At 43.2% G+C, this 15625-nt stretch overlaps 5 protein-coding genes across 5 annotated transcripts; 2 read left to right on the top strand and 3 right to left on the bottom strand.

Moving 5' to 3' along the window:
• Positions 1–409: 409 nt before the first annotated feature.
• Positions 410–1945, bottom strand: GL218_00457 (Benzoate 4-monooxygenase; the record flags this gene model as incomplete). Its single annotated transcript, XM_033576877.1, has 1 exon — positions 410–1945. One exon carries the CDS (start codon positions 1943–1945, stop codon positions 410–412), a length of 1536 nt encoding a protein of 511 aa, XP_033442340.1.
• A 1377-nt stretch (positions 1946–3322) lies between these two features.
• Positions 3323–4461, bottom strand: GL218_00456 (Fructose-bisphosphate aldolase; the record flags this gene model as incomplete). Its single annotated transcript, XM_033576876.1, has 2 exons — positions 3323–4342; positions 4399–4461. 2 exons carry the CDS (start codon positions 4459–4461, stop codon positions 3323–3325), a joined length of 1083 nt encoding a protein of 360 aa, XP_033442341.1.
• A 3380-nt stretch (positions 4462–7841) lies between these two features.
• Positions 7842–9410, top strand: GL218_00455 (putative flavin-containing monoamine oxidase A; the record flags this gene model as incomplete). Its single annotated transcript, XM_033576875.1, has 3 exons — positions 7842–8204; positions 8279–8600; positions 8671–9410. The coding sequence occupies 3 exons, from the start codon at positions 7842–7844 to the stop codon at positions 9408–9410; spliced, it is 1425 nt and encodes a 474-aa protein (XP_033442342.1).
• A 744-nt stretch (positions 9411–10154) lies between these two features.
• On the top strand, positions 10155–10900 carry GL218_00454 (uncharacterized protein; the record flags this gene model as incomplete). Its single annotated transcript, XM_033576874.1, has 3 exons — positions 10155–10320; positions 10404–10468; positions 10562–10900. The coding sequence occupies 3 exons, from the start codon at positions 10155–10157 to the stop codon at positions 10898–10900; spliced, it is 570 nt and encodes a 189-aa protein (XP_033442343.1).
• Positions 10901–11104: 204 nt separating this feature from the next.
• GL218_00453 (Cytochrome P450 3A24) lies at positions 11105–13011 on the bottom strand (the record flags this gene model as incomplete). The annotated part of the gene is made up of 4 exons (XM_033576873.1): positions 11105–11262; positions 11345–11833; positions 11926–11950; positions 12007–13011. 4 exons carry the CDS (start codon positions 13009–13011, stop codon positions 11105–11107), a joined length of 1677 nt encoding a protein of 558 aa, XP_033442336.1.
• Between the last annotated feature and the right edge of the window lie 2614 nt (positions 13012–15625).

Genomic DNA, 15625 nt, shown 5'->3' with positions numbered 1-15625 from the left:
AGAGTTATGAATTATGTCTCTCGATTGTATTATGAACTTGTATTGCATTTTCTATAATATCTTGATGCGTACCTACCATTCCTTCACCAAAGGTCTCAGGTGCTCTTATCCTTCAGTAAAATTCCAAGCTTAGATGTATATATAGAGAGAGAAACATTCAAGCCACAAGTAAAGATTATAATGATTCTTATTCTATTTTGCAAAACGTAATCACGAGTTATAAGTACATACCTACTTCCTAGGTAGGTAACTTGACAGAGGTTTGGGTGAGTCGATGAAGTAAGCTTTCACTCTTACACTACGAAATCCGCTCAACAGCTTATAGAAAGAGTAGACGATAGAGAGTTAATCTTATTTGCCGTTGCTTTGTTTGATAAAACTTAGGTAATTAGGTAAATGTTATCTTACACTAAACTCTTCGCTTCAGTCCAATATCTAATGCTAGCGGCTTCCTTAAGAATCCCTCTCGAGTCTCCATCTCTCCCTGACAAAGAAATACGTTGTATCGCCGCGCCCAGGTCGCCACGATCATCTTCATTTCCATCTCGGCCACGTTTCGGCCAACACAGGCTCTGGGACCCGTGCTGAACGGTATAAATGCGTTCTTCTGGCGCGTCGTCGTGTCTTCCCATCTCTCAGGGCGAAACTCATCTGCATCATCGCCCCATATCTCCCGCGAGTGGTGCATGGTATATGTTGGCACGCTAAGCACCGTGCCGGGGGGGAAGTAGTATCCACGGATGTGTACTCCCTCAGAATCGGGCGGGATCTCTCGTGGTAGGCCGATACCAGATGTGCAGTGAATACGCAACGTTTCGTTGATGACCATCTGGAGGTATGGTAAATTTCTGATCGCGTCGTATGAGGGCACGGTGACGTCATCACTTGGGATTGCTGCATCGAGCTCCGCCTGCAACTTTTGTAAGACACCAGGAGTCCGTGCGACGTGATAAAGAAGAGCACAAGACGAATTAGAGGTCGTGTCTGACCCAGCAATTAGCTGCGTTAAGGCTTCTGCTGTTAGTTCCTCGAAGCCTAATGGCTCGCCTTTCTCGTCGCGTCCTTCTTGCAGTAGGGCAAGAAGATCTCTGCGGTTGATGTCTGGTGGGTTCTCGAGACGATCTTTTACACGCGCAATAGCTATGCCGGCCAAATTCTCTACAGCTGCGAGACCCTTGCTAAAGAACGAATCGGGGAGCCATTTGGCGTAGGGCTTGAGCTGAGGGAAACAGCCGAGCGTAGCAGACACCTCGCCGCGGCGGTTAAGTATTTCAACCGCTGGCGCATAGATGGGCGGCGAGTCAACAGCTGTGCGAACTTCGGCAATATCTGCTCCTGCTTTTAGCATACCGAACGGGGCGCCAAATGCCAGATCCCCAATGGTGTCGAAGGCAACGTAGTTGAACCATTTTAGACAATCTACATAGGCTGTTTTATCTCCCTTTGGTGAGCTTTCGATAAGCTCATCCCATCTCTTCACAAACATCTCGAGATTCTCATAAATGTACGGCTCAAACTGAGATATGGCCTTCGGAGCGAATGTGCTTGAGACTAGCTTCCTCTTGCGAGTATGCTCGGCGCGGTCTCGAGTATTGAATAGACCGCGCCGGATAGACACGAAGGCATCGTAGAACTCTGACTTGAGGAACCCGTTTCCGTGGCCGTAGATGACCTGGATAGCCTCGTCGTCGGCAACGCTCACATGGTTTGGCTGGATACGAACGATCGGACCCAATTTCTTATGGACCTTATCCACGGCGAGATAACGCCTTCCCCGCCTACATGCGTAGAGGAGCCACAGATTGGTGAATTGGGCTGGGAAAGGCGTAGGAATACCTCGAAGGTGACCGTTCGTCGCTAGGTATGAGCGGACATAATAGGCTACAACAGCAAGACATCCAAGGGCCAATGCCCAAGGCAATGGGATCTGATCGATGATTGACATATTGGCGGTCTATAGCGTAAAGGCAACTCGATGTTGAAAATGTGTTGAAAACGCGAGAGTCAAATTCCTCTTTCAATTACACCAGTTCTTCTTCACACTCCTTATAGGAATCTTAACGGCTAGTTAGCATTAGCCCTGTAGTATATTCCAAAGGTGTAATGCGGAGATCTGACCTTGGTGACACCCCTCAAATAATACCTATAGGCATCATCGGTTGTCAGACTCGGGTTCTACAAAGTCACTGCTAGAGACGGGTGTAGTCCGGATTATGTACGGTAACTACAGGTTGTGGATCGCAGGGGCACCAAAGAGCGCTGAGTTGTAGGTTGAACTGGTTGATCATAACACCTTCCAGAAATCAAACCCTGTACGGCAGACAGGCACGGCTAAGGCGCATGTAACGTCTAATCGCCGAAACTAACTAACCTTAACTAACATAATAACACATGCTTACCTTAGGTACCTTTAAACTCTATTAGCCAATGACGTGAGCTTCAAAAAAAGAAATCTTGGGAAGGAGCGCATTATGGGTAGGGTATTTATGTGAAAAGGATGCAATTCACCCCTAGAACACCTTTCACTTCACTAACCCTGACCCCGGCTCACAGCCGCGTCAACAATTGGAACTAACTACTCAACAAGCACATAAAATGGTTGATTGCGACTCACAATGTACTTGTATCATAGGTGATAACTATTACGAAAACATCTTAGTGACAATACTAGCGATTTTTGAAGATACGACCCGTATACTGCGACGATGAAGCCGAATGCACTATTTTGGTACGTGGAAACCCCGCACTCGACATTACGTAGGATAGTTGAGACACTATTGTAATGCATGTAGCTAAAGGATTTATGCATTGAATCGTGTATATGATATTGTGATGCAGTACCGACACTCTTCCAAAGCTGATAGGACAGATATCAAGTCCTATATTCCTGAGTGAGTCGTATTGGATATTTGGCCACACGATAAAAAGGTAGAGCAGAGCCTATAATGAATGTCCTAGGTTAGTCTGTTATGAGCGGATACAATCACCTAATATTCCCATTCTGATGTGATTGATTGACGGGATTTCTCATCCGATCCCGATCCTTGGCTATCGTCTGTGGATGATTCCGGGCCTCGGTTATTCGCGTCTGAAATACTGGGTATTTCACGTTACCGACGGCAAGGACAAGCGGGAAGCAGGTACAGTTTATGAAATAAATCAACTCTATCAAATTCACTGTGCAACTAGGTAGTAGTAATCAAACCAATCCTTAAAACTGTGATGGAAAAAAAGTCCAAGACAGGTTATATCAAATTTTGACTATTTTAGAACCCTCTTCATGGTAACCTCGTCTGACAACGCCCCTATTTGATTAATTAATTTATAGCTTGCCGGCTGTGCGGAAATCCTCAAGTGCCTCGATAACACGGGCCTTCATTGTCTTTTCACCTTCCCTTACCCACACACGGGGGTCGTACTTCTTCTTGTTCGGCTTGTGGGGACCCTCGGGGTTGCCGACCTGAGTTCTTAAGTAGTCGATGTTGTTTAGGATGTAGTCTCGGTGGCCGACGAGGTAGGCCCACTGGAGATCGGTGTCGAGGTTGACCTTGACAACACCGTGAGAGATAGCCTCGAGGAACTCTGCCTTGCTCGAGCCAGAGCCGCCGTGGAATACGAAGAAGACTGGCTTCGCCTGGCCGTCGCCGAGCTTCTGGGCAACATGGGCCTGGTGCTTGCCGAGGAGTTCGGGGTGGAGCTTTACGTTGCCCGGCTGGTAGACACCGTGGACATTGCCAAAGCCAGCAGCAATGCTGAATAGGTTAGAGATGGGGCTAAGTGCCTCGTAAATGGCAAGGATATCCTCGGGTTGCGTGTAGAGGGAGTTGTTGTCGACATCTTCGTTGTTGACACCGTCTTCCTCACCACCCGTTAAGCCGACTTCCATTTCCAACCACAGGCTCAAGGGTTGAGATCGCTTTAAGTATTTAGCTGTTGTCTCAATGTTGTACTTGACATCTTCTTCCGATAGATCGATCATGTGGCTGCTGAACAGAGGTGTACCGTGCTCCTTAAACCATGCCTCATCGGCATCAATCATGCCATCCAGCCATGGTAGTAGCTTCTTGGCACAGTGGTCACTGTGTAGGACAACGGGGACACCGTAAACAGGAGCAATTGCGCGGACAAAGTGGGCGGCAGCAATGGCACCAGCAACGGAGGCTTCTTGGTTTGTGTTTGAGATGGACTTGCCAGCGAAGAAAGCTGCACCTCCATTGGAAACCTGAATAACAACAGGTGATTTCGACTCCTTAGCGGCCTCTAGGACAGCAATGACAGTAGAGGACGAGGTCACGTTGACGGCGGGGAGAGCGAACTCGTTCTCTTTGGCATACTGGAACAACTAATGGAAGCATAAGTTAGCTACATGAAGCAAGTATCACAAATTAGTTTAGTTACCTTGTAGACATCCTGGCCGTAGATGACACCAGGCTTAAGATTCAACTTTTCAATCAAACCCATTGTGAATCTAAGGCGACTGCGACGGTGATAAATGATAATTGGGAAGGAAGGTATAGGTAATGAGGTGCGCTACGACGAGATAAAAGTGTTGACGAAGGTATTAGTACCTGTTGTGAATTTGGTAAAAAGTCTGAGGGAATTAAAACAGTGACGACAAAAGGTTGAAGAAAGAAGAAGAGGGGGGCTATAAGGGCTGAAGGGCTATGGAGGGGTCTTTTTTCGGCCAGACTTGATCCACGGTGACGCAGACGGCCGAGATTTATTATGGAGAGCAACTACCCGAGTTATTTCGTGAAGTAAACTTGTATCATGCCCTGAAACATTCTGGCCAAAGCTTCCATATTTTTAGGTGGCTTCTTTAACTTCTTTGGCTTTCTACTAGTGGCGCATTTGCCGTCCCGAGTACTTCGCGGAGCAATGGACACCGTCTTAGGTACAGCTCTTTCTCAGAATACATCTACGTAATACCTGTCGGCAAGCTTCGACGATTTTACCCCTCCAATCCTCAGGAGCTGCCCGGGAAGTCAAGGTGGGGTAACCCGCATACTTCTCGGTGCAACCAAGCAAATAATATTCAACATTTTACCAATGAATTATGACATGTCTTCTAAGATTGAGATATTATAGACGCCAGCTGTAAGCTTCGCGAATGAAGGATGTCCACATCCATATTTTTATGTTAATCTTGAAGCTATGTTGAAGTCAATTGCGGAGCATCTTTCATCATAGTACATTAATACCAGTCAACAAACAGAAAAAAAGGGTCCGCCAAGCCCCGCCACTTACATCCTCTTATTAAACCTCTTATCTTATCAATAAATATCGTAAGCATGCGGGGCCCAGTAAACCCAGCAAGACATTCGACCAACTTCCAACACATCTTCTGGCGTAGTTATTGCATATTTCAATTATACTTTTCTTTTATTTATTCAAATTTAACAGGTACCTAGGTAGGTAGATACACAACAATACCAACTAGATGCTTATATTTTCAACTGTCTTAAATCTTCTTTCATCAACTCGATCATCACCCTTTAATTTACGGTATGGATGCGTTATTAGTTAAAGCGGCATTAAGCTACTTAGGGTACCTTAGTGTAAATGAAGTTGAAATTGCCATTAATAGCTCAAATCAACCCATAGGTATTATTTCTTATCGAGTCTTTTCTTTTTCAATTAGATTGTTTACGTAAAGTCTCACTACGTGAAAAAATTTCCTATAATGGAAAGTTGATGCCGGCGTAACATGTACTTGTAAAGTCGTTATCGTTTGATTAATCCCACAACAATGGGAATGAAAAAAAGGGGTCGTCATTGCTGACTGACACTGAGCAAAGACAAACACGTCAAGGCATATCTACATCCTAACTACCTTTAGATATATAGGCTTTTTCGTAATAGCTAGTTCCTTCATCTCTATAGCCTTCCGCTATCATTGTTATGCATTGCTATTATCAGCATTTTTTTTTCATATTCTCTCATGCTAGCGAATGTGGAACTTGGCCACCAAGTCCACTCTCCACACTAAGTCATATAGTGCAACGACAAAATTTCAAAAATACCTATAGCACAGTGTAACTCACGATACTATCACCAGCATTACCATCATCAAATGGCGCAGTGGCGGAGTGGTCTAACGCGCAAGACTGTTAGTCTTCTTCCCTTTCGTGTAAACTGTCCAGTAATTTTCTAACATTTTCCAGAGAAATCTTGTTCTTTCGGGAGCGTCTGTTCGAATCAGGCCTGCGTCGTTGCAATGAAACTTTTTTTTCTCGGTCTCTCAAGATCCAACTGGATTACTCAACACATTTTTGCTATTTTAAAATATCTAACTTTATCTTATGAATATAAAGTTGGTAACTACCTAGGCAGTTTACATTCTAGATAAACCTGCTAGTAAGAAATATAGGAGGTGTCCGGCTTCAAAAGTTTACCTGTCTTAATCCAGCCCCCTTATTGTACGTACTTTTATTATGATTACATCTTAAAGAAGGTAATTTATTAATTTGATATGGTAATCCATCATTTAAGTAACAAGAGTTTACAAGTCACTATGATTAAAACCAATTGAAAGAAATTGTCTTCGAATGTTCTACAGGTGGACAAATATAAAAGCGAATGCAGGAACGCTCGGTATAAAGAACGCAATATTCCAATATCTACTACCTTTCATCTATTTTACCAAGTTTAATTTCTTTCTCTACACTAGCGCTTAGTATCATTCTCGGTAAACTACACGCCTAGTGGCTACTGTAAACCCAGTAATATGGATTTGGAATTAGATTTGCACGAAAGAAATAGTAAAGTGTACATGGATACGCAGCACTTACACCTGCAGTATCTTCTGTTCCTTAACTCAACGGAGCCTACTTGGAAAGCCGAGCAGCTCTTTGACGAGTTTGAGAAGGATGTCGGCGTCCAACCGTCTACACTTGCAATGCGACTTTTACTTATGTTTATACACGTGTAGGTAAATAAATGGCACCTAAAGTTGTATCTGTTTAGATAATTCAAGTGTAGTGATATCCCTAATTATATTATTACAGTGCTACTAGCAGTGCAACTCGATAGGTAGGTAGCCTTAAGGAAAAAAGGAATAATTCCGTATACGAACGATAAAAGTCATATAAACTTTCCTACCTATAAATGTGTTTATTCATCGAACTTTATTTAAGTATTATATTATATCTACCGTAACTATGACTTTAAATATGAGTCTTAGTGCCATAACACGTATTGTGTTCATTGCCAAAACAACTCCTTAATCCTAAACATGTGTGATCCATTATGAAGTATCAATATATTTCTCATCTCTCATTTACTAATGCTAAAGAAAGATGAAAAATCGTATGAAAGTTGAAGCGAGGAGGAGAGGAAAATATATGTAATGAATAAGAAATTGTAATATTGGACCTGAGTCAAAATATAACATACTAAATTTAGGTATGCAATAATTTTATATCAAGTCAGAAAGACTAAGAATTATGAATGAATGTTACAATTTAAGATGAGGACTAGGTACCCAAGGTCGACTAGTAGAAGATATCTCTACAATAGGGTGTAAGAATTATATAAGAACTTGAACCAGGTAGCAATGAGTCCATGGCATCGAGCCATAAGTAATTCCTGAAGAAAAAAGCTTGATTACTCCAAATAACAAGTAATGAAGTTGTGGTGTTCTCTGCTTCAACGGAGTCCGACCCCACCGGCGGCCTCCGAGGATTCCGTATTGTATCCGTGATGAGAGACTATTTATTCGCCCTTATTACAACATATCAAAGTGATAGATGTATACTTGGAACCATAGCCTTAAACTTGAATTGGCTACCTGATACCAACTATTTTCGAAAAATCTATAGACCCTAGCCCTAGCCACCACGATGACCTTCGATACAACCGTCCCTCCTAAGATGAATTGTATTACGGCGGATGTAGTAATTATTGGGGCTGGCCTCAGTGGCCTCCAGGCAGCTGTGAATATACAGACAGCTGGTTTTACATGCTTAGTTCTAGAGGCTACCGACAGGGTTGGTGGCAAGACATTAAGCATCAAGTCCAGCTCCAAACAAGCCGGTATAAATGATGCCGGAGCTACGTGGGTGAATGATAGTAACCAGTCCGAAATATGGAAACTATTTGAGAAGTATAATGCTGGCGCGGTTATCCAAAGAGCTACCGGCACGAGCTTTCAACAAGCCGAGGATGGCAGTACGATCTCACGCCCTTATCATAAGGAATCATCAGTAAGTTGAACAGCTTACCCAAGACGAAACATTAGAGTTAAAATAGCGAAGCTAACGCTACATTATCTACGAAGGGTAGAGATGATGCTCGAGCTAATGAAATGCGTCGTATATACGGAGCAATTCATGAAGCCGTTGAGACGTCGGATCTCGAGCATCCTGAGATTAGTGCCAGTGCTCAAAGGCTTGATACCATGACATTCGCCGAGTTCTGTCAGGAAGCTGGTCCTAATATAGGCACTGGAATTGCTTCAGTAGCTACTGCTGCTCTACTTGGTGTTGAGGCCCACGAGGTCAGCGCTTTATTTATGGTTAACTATATCAAGAGTGGATATGGTATACGGGTAATTACATCAGATGAGAAAGATGGGGCGCAGTACATCAGAGCCCGACGCGGTATGAAAATACACCACGTCTTACAGGTACTACGAGCGAGAGCTGACATTGATAATTAATTATGTTATAGGTATGCAAGCTATATCAGAAGGCCTTGCCAGTGAATTGTCCCAAGGCTCTCTTCACTTGAGTACAGCGGTAAAGTCCATCCAGGAAAAAGATGATGGGCTTTATGAGATCCATTCCACTGTGCCCAAGATTTTCAAAGCCAAGCGTATAGTGGTGTCTGTACCAACCAGCTTATATCATACCATCCAATTTACGCCGCCGCTGCCGGAGAATAAGCAAAAGCTAGGTCAGAGCACCGCCCTCGGACACTTCAGCAAAGTTGCGTTAGTCTTTGAGGAACCATGGTGGCATACAGCAGGTCTATCAGGTGTGATGACCTCTTATAAAGGGCCTGTATCCTTCACCCGAGATACCAGCGTACCAGAAGACGATCAATGGTCAATAACCTGCTTTATCGTAGGCGACACGGGACGCGCTTGGAATAAATACCCGGAGGCAGAGCGCCGAAATGCAGTCCTTGAGCAGTTTAACTCTGTCTTTTCCACAGCGACAGTTGTCCCCAAGCCTATTGCTGTTCACGAGCGGATCTGGTCTGAGGAGCCGTACTTTCTTGGTGCTCCATCTCCCGTAATGGGCCCCGGGGTGCTAACATCACTTGGCTCGGACGTACTGCGGGCGCCCGTCGGAAATATCCACTTCGTCGGTACAGAGACTTCTATAGTATGGAAAGGATACATGGATGGTGCTATTCGTTCAGGACAGAGAGGAGCAGAGGAAGTTATCACGAGCCTGAGAGGATAAACATTAATTATGCGTTTATGCGTAAATGATTAATCATATTTTCCCTGGGCACTTGACTTAGACACTTCGGTATGGGTTCAACAGTGGGCAAGGAGAGGGGGGGGAAACTAGATACAGTCATGGAACTTAAAATTGCTATGATATTCTTCTACTTGAGTCGCGTTTCCATTCTAATTTGATAAATACAAGTTTCAGTGCGACACATTAATTTTTCAAAAAAAAACCCTTTTCGAGAATAAATTGTTAGATGAGTTAGAACTTACTCGATCACAGCTGTCTATCAATCAAAGAGTTTTCCATTCAAGCTTGACACGTCAGGAATCCAATCCTACGACAGTTGCAAACGGAGAACTTTCTTTTCGATCCGATCCTCACAGTGTAAGAAATTGACCAATAATGTCAACATGCTGAAATACACAGACACGGCTTACTGCAGGCTGTAATTGCTGTATGACCTGATCTTTCTTGGGCCTCACAACCTGGCCGTCGCAGCCTGTAAATAAAAACTTGATTCTCCCCCTTGCTCCATTATCTCTGATTCCTTTTACTAGGACCGTCTCTAAGGAACCGGATATAAGCCAACATAGAGTTGCATATAAGAACAGACCTCTATTTTTATTTCGCAACTTATACCAATCTCCCCGCATTTCACTATTACAAACACTCAGACTTTACACTCAATCCGAGATTACGAATATCTACAGAGGCATCACACTTACGAGTAATAAATAGAGGACATTGATAATGGATAGAATGGCCGACTCTGTGGAAAGATATCGGAACTGGATGCGGCAGAACCCGAAGCAAACCACTGCCTACGTAGTCGCTGGCGTTGCGGTCGCAGCACCGATGGTTATCGCCGGCCCGATTTTAGGTGCTTTGGGATTTGGAGCAACCGGCATTGCAGCAGGTATATTTTCAATAATTATTCTCACCTTTTAGTTTAATTGGAAGAGAAACGTGCCTAGGTAACTGACCTGTATTTTTTATTAGGCTCTGTAGCGGCCGGCGCCCAAACTGCGAATGTAGCAGCTGGAAGTCTGTTCGCTATACTTCAGGTTAGTATTTTGAGATCTTCCGAACTCTAAGACCTGCCCATAAATTCCGAAGAACCCCATTTCAGAGATGGCTAAATATCATTTGACAATTAGAGCGCTGGAATGGGCGGTTATGGAGTTGCCACTGTAGGCGGTATTGTCCAAGGCGGAGGCATCATCAGTGCCATTCTTACCGCCCTGAGATCTAATACTCTCGATCGGCGAAGACTTAACCCTATTGAGAATATATGGGGCTCACCAAATGACTATGGCGACGACGACGCGGATGAGGATGACTCGGATTCTAACCCTACGTCAAAATACGATTTTTTGAAAGCTGCGAACCGGGTCTGGGCTGGGTTTGTAGTTGAGAAACTGATAAGCATAATGAATATGATGCCTCAGCTAATCGAACGTCTTAAGGAAATGAAGGATTCAATGTTGGGATACTAAGTTGAGTATACGCAAATCTGTCGCACAAACGGCTACTGGGTTTCTAATTTGGCTATTCTTGGGGTTGAGAATAAAAGTACTCTGGCATGAAATTCATCTTATTATATCGAATATTGACATTGTGTGTTTCTTTGCGCTCCATCTACTGAGATATTAATACAATCCTTTGAAAATGCCAGTTTCGACTCAGTTCGTTATAAAATTTCATACAGTCTTAAGCTTCACGAAACACTGTCGAGGCGATCGAAGCAACTTCTGAGTGACCTGGAAACTGTTGAACTCTGGAGGTACGGGTAGAAACTTGAAGCTCATCACAATCGACACAACCATGATACGTATCTCCATCATGGCTAAGCGTTTCCCTGTATGTATTCAGTCAAGTCGGCCCTCACGAAACATACATAAGCATGCCAGTAAGAGCATAGGCTCTTATCAAGAACTTACCAAAGCAACCTCTAACTCCGCCCCCGAAAGGGTTATGAATGACAGCAGTTGGATCAAAGATTTCCTTCCCGTCCTTGTTTATCTTAAGCCATCGCTCTGGGATATATTTATCGAAATCTTGAGCACTAGGGGTCTGTGTCCAATCTACCCCGCCGCTCTTTTCGAGCGCAGCCTGACTTGATAAACTACGTCTCTCTTCAGGTACGGGTATCGGATGCCAGTTCGCTGATGTGAGACCCCAGACTCTTGTACCAGCGGGTATTCTATGGCCGAAGATCTCGGTATCCACTGTTGCAATACGCATAACTCGAGGTGCAGTGGCCCCGCACCGAAGGCTTTCCTCGATTACTGCGTCTAGATACGGTATGTTCTTGGCGAGGAGGTCTGTGATGCTTGGTAGTGAATCACCAGGGAAAGCTATTCTTAATGCTTCCCGAAGCTTCGCTTGCGCTCCTTCGTTGTTGGTTATGTGCTTTACGAACCATTGTACTGTAGTAAGTTAGCCAATGTATCTAGCCTAACCTAGGTATCATAAGGAAGACATGATAGATATAAAATAATAGGATATATTTGGATCTTACATGTTGTACTTGTGGTGTCATGACCCTGTGTGCTTGTTAGCTTAATGGTACCCTAATCTTGTTGAAGAGTAGTGAACTCACAGCATATATGAACAGCAAGAGCTCGTCCTTCATCTTCGCGTCTTTAGTCGGATCTGGAATGGGTTTCCCAGCCTTTTGGGCGTCATATATGCTTCTCCTAATTACAAGATCCATAGCACACGTATCGTGTTCCTCGCTATCCCTCGAGCCATTATGTGCTATTTTAAAACGTGAAAAGGCGTCGAAAAGGATTCGGCCGAGCTCTCGGTCTTTATCCGCCATATACTTACGATACTTGGAACTTCTTTGAATCCACCATCGAGTCAATGCTGGCCAGAATCCTGTTAGTGTTTCGCCAAACTCATTGATGTATTGAGCCGTGGTATGTGCATATGAACCTTTTGTCTCAACTTGTTTCCCCGTTTTGAGCATCTGGATCTGGGAGTCGACTAAGTCAAGCGATTCCCCGAACGTCGCTACCCAAAGGGTGTCAAGTGTCGCAAAGGAGAAATCCATCCGAACATCAATTGGCTGATCATCTGAATGTGCACACCGCATATCCCAGAGCTTTATTAGGTCCTTGACGGCGCTATAAGTATTCTTTGCGACTACGCGATGGAGAAAGTTGGGATGCATGGTATCATGCCAGATTCTTCTCTGTTTCTTCCATTCGGGAGTTGTTGCTTGCGCAATAGTAGAATATGGGACCAATGTTCCGAAAACTCCTTCAGTTATATCTCTATCGAATTCCTTCGTTCTCCTTCGAATCAAATCAGCCAACTCTCGTGGATCATCGACTATAACGAGAGGCTTGGAAAATGGGTTCATGAAGAGCTGGGAAACCGGTGATTGAAGCTGAAGCGACTGGCGGCGAACTATGGGGTAAAGCCACTCTGTCAGCTCCTTATACGTAGCTGAAATTCTCGGGGAGTCTCCTGTAATCCTCTTGACCGCATCCTTGTCGTATGGTATCCCGGGTAGAGGGTGCGGATAGAGAAATCTTCTCGCCAATAGTGGGATGAGGGTGACGGTAAGTATTCCGCCTATAATAATTAAGAAGCTCATTTTGTATTATAGTCGTGACTTGTTAATAGTTTGCTTCCGCTCAAGTTACGTTTATATAGCCTAATTAAAAAGTATGATTACTTATAAGAGGTATTCGAAGATGAAGTAAGTGTTAAAAACCCTTCAATATCGAGATCTATAAGCATCAAGCGGTATCGCTAACTAGGTACGTACATTACGTCGGAATATGTGTGCTTTGGTAAAGGGGAATCATAACACGTAATTGTGATACCCGCATACATCTCTTCAATCTACTATTATCAAATAAAGTTTCTTGAAATCTTCCTTTGCTAGTGGTTGCTTCGAATTCGGAACTGAGATAGATATTTGAGATAACCGATAAATCTTGGATTGGTTGAAAAGATAAACTCTCTAAGTTCTATCGGCGAGCTGCACGAGATATATCTAATTAGTGTAACGTAATACCGGATTCTTGGAACTAGATATGCAAACTAAATCAAGGTTGACCTCATGAGGTTGAGGTTGTATATGGTAGTAATCAACCTAAACTTCCGTGGGTATCTCACTAATGTTCTAGGCCGGAGACATGCTATATGAATTTAGTAACTCATTGTAATATGTTATCCCTCGTAAATGTACATAATAAACAAAATTAACGAAATTAAAAATTATTTACCTGTATTGCTTGTACGACTGACTAACATCAGCAGATAAATATTTATTCCCATCCACTGTGGCCCTATAGGGGATTGCTAGCGGTGATATGGGGGCTCACTGGTAACTGGTAGAGTTGCTATAATATACTCCCCTTCCTCATATTACGAAATTAGGCCTTGGTACCCTTGGATGTAATAGCAATATTGATTGATTATATAGGATATCAAGCTCCAGCTAACTCCTGAAACGCCATATGAATAAGCTTTATTTACCACCTCTGAAAGATTAGTAAATAACTGTACAGTTATCTCAAACATAGCTGCTTAAGGACCAATGTTTAAATTTTACTATAATTGCTCTTTTTACTGAGCCCAAATAAAACTTTTAGATTGAAAGGTTTGGTACCAGTACCTTGCCCATGAAACTCGCTTTAATATAATTTACCTACCTAGCGATAAGCTTGACGAAGGGGGCCTCTTAACTAGTGATCTCTGGATGGTCATTTTAAGTATCTCTTAGGTAGGGCGTAGATAGTATATATTTATCTTTTAACAAGTTCGTAGTTATTATTACTCCGTAGCTTGATAAATATCAGAGATGTCGTTCCTATTCAGTCTCTCGTATCTATCTCCATTAGTCATCCCATGCACATTTAATGAAGTGAACTAATTTATAAGGCTCTTCGAGCTGACCCATCAAATATGCAAGTGGATAAGCGAAGTATGGCATCCATCGATAAATCTGGCCCTATGGGGTAAACCAGGGGTAGAATCCTGTCTTTGACAGATTGTGGAGAGGCCAGCGAATTTCTCCAAGTTCGTCTCCAAATGTATTTCCCCGGTCCCCATTCTCAAAAGAGCTCCCTCTTAAGAAATGGTGAAGTTCGGGGACATTTACCCCGGCCTTTCGTTAGATTAAACAATGTACATTAGAATAAATTCAGGTGTTGCGCCTCGCATTAGTTAACGTCGTTGTATTACAATTAACTTGTCTTCTGTTCCGTGGAGAATCATGGCCTTTTTGTTCCTTGGTCTCATATTGCTATCAGATCTAGCCTTTGGAAAAATCAATAGGTATGTATAGCTTGAGTGGAGGAGTAGTATAATATTATAAGTTTATTTGATCTAATTTCACCTCCAATAAAGGCAGGATATTGTTAGCAAGTACAATGTTAAGAGGGAGAAGCTAATCGATAATAATACCACCCCTTTACAAGTGGGAAATGGTAATTTCGCATTCAATGTTGACAATACGGGGATGCAGGTAACGAAATTCTCCGGGTAATCGCTAAGGATGCAATGCTGATAATAGTACTAAGACTATCTTACCTTTTAACACACTGTCTAGCTGGGCGTGGCATAATGATTCTGTACCGACAGACAAGTATGTTACCCACTTAACCCTTTTTCTATCATGGTTTTCTAATGTGTAACTATACAGTGAATTAATTAGCGACTACCACGGCGTAGAAATGATCACGCATGGTAGAAATGTCTCTTATGATATCCCCGACTCTAATCTCCCGGAAGTTTCTCAGTGGCTCATTTCTAATCCTAATCGAATTAACCTAGGTCGTATTGGCCTCAGGTACCAGGGAGCTACATTAGCAGCTTCACAGATCACGAACGAGGTCCAGGAGCTCGACTTATGGAACGGAGTTATAACTTCTACGTTTGATATTTCCGGGAGGAGCGTCAAGGTTATTACCTAGGGAGACTTCGGGTCTGATGCGGTAGTTTTCCGTGTTGAATCACAGCTTCTAGCCTCGGGTGACCTAGACATTGAACTTGACTTCCCTTATCCGCCAATACACACTACGAAGTATAAGTATGAAGTTTTCGCTGGTGTATATAAATTTCCTCTTAACCATACTACTTCTATTATTAAAAGCTACAAAGTGGACGAGGCACATATCTATCATGAGCTACAAGAGACGAGTTATTTTGTAAATTTACGCTGGTCCGTCGGAAGTCTACTTAACATCTCGAGAGTCGAA

The sequence above is a fragment of the Daldinia childiae genome (assembly GCF_008694065.1).
Source record: "Daldinia childiae strain JS-1345 chromosome Unknown Scaffold1, whole genome shotgun sequence".
In the NCBI taxonomy this organism is placed as follows: domain Eukaryota; kingdom Fungi; phylum Ascomycota; class Sordariomycetes; order Xylariales; family Hypoxylaceae; genus Daldinia; species Daldinia childiae.
Note: the sequence above shows the minus strand (reverse complement) of the source record. Positions and strands in the feature narration are given on the sequence as shown.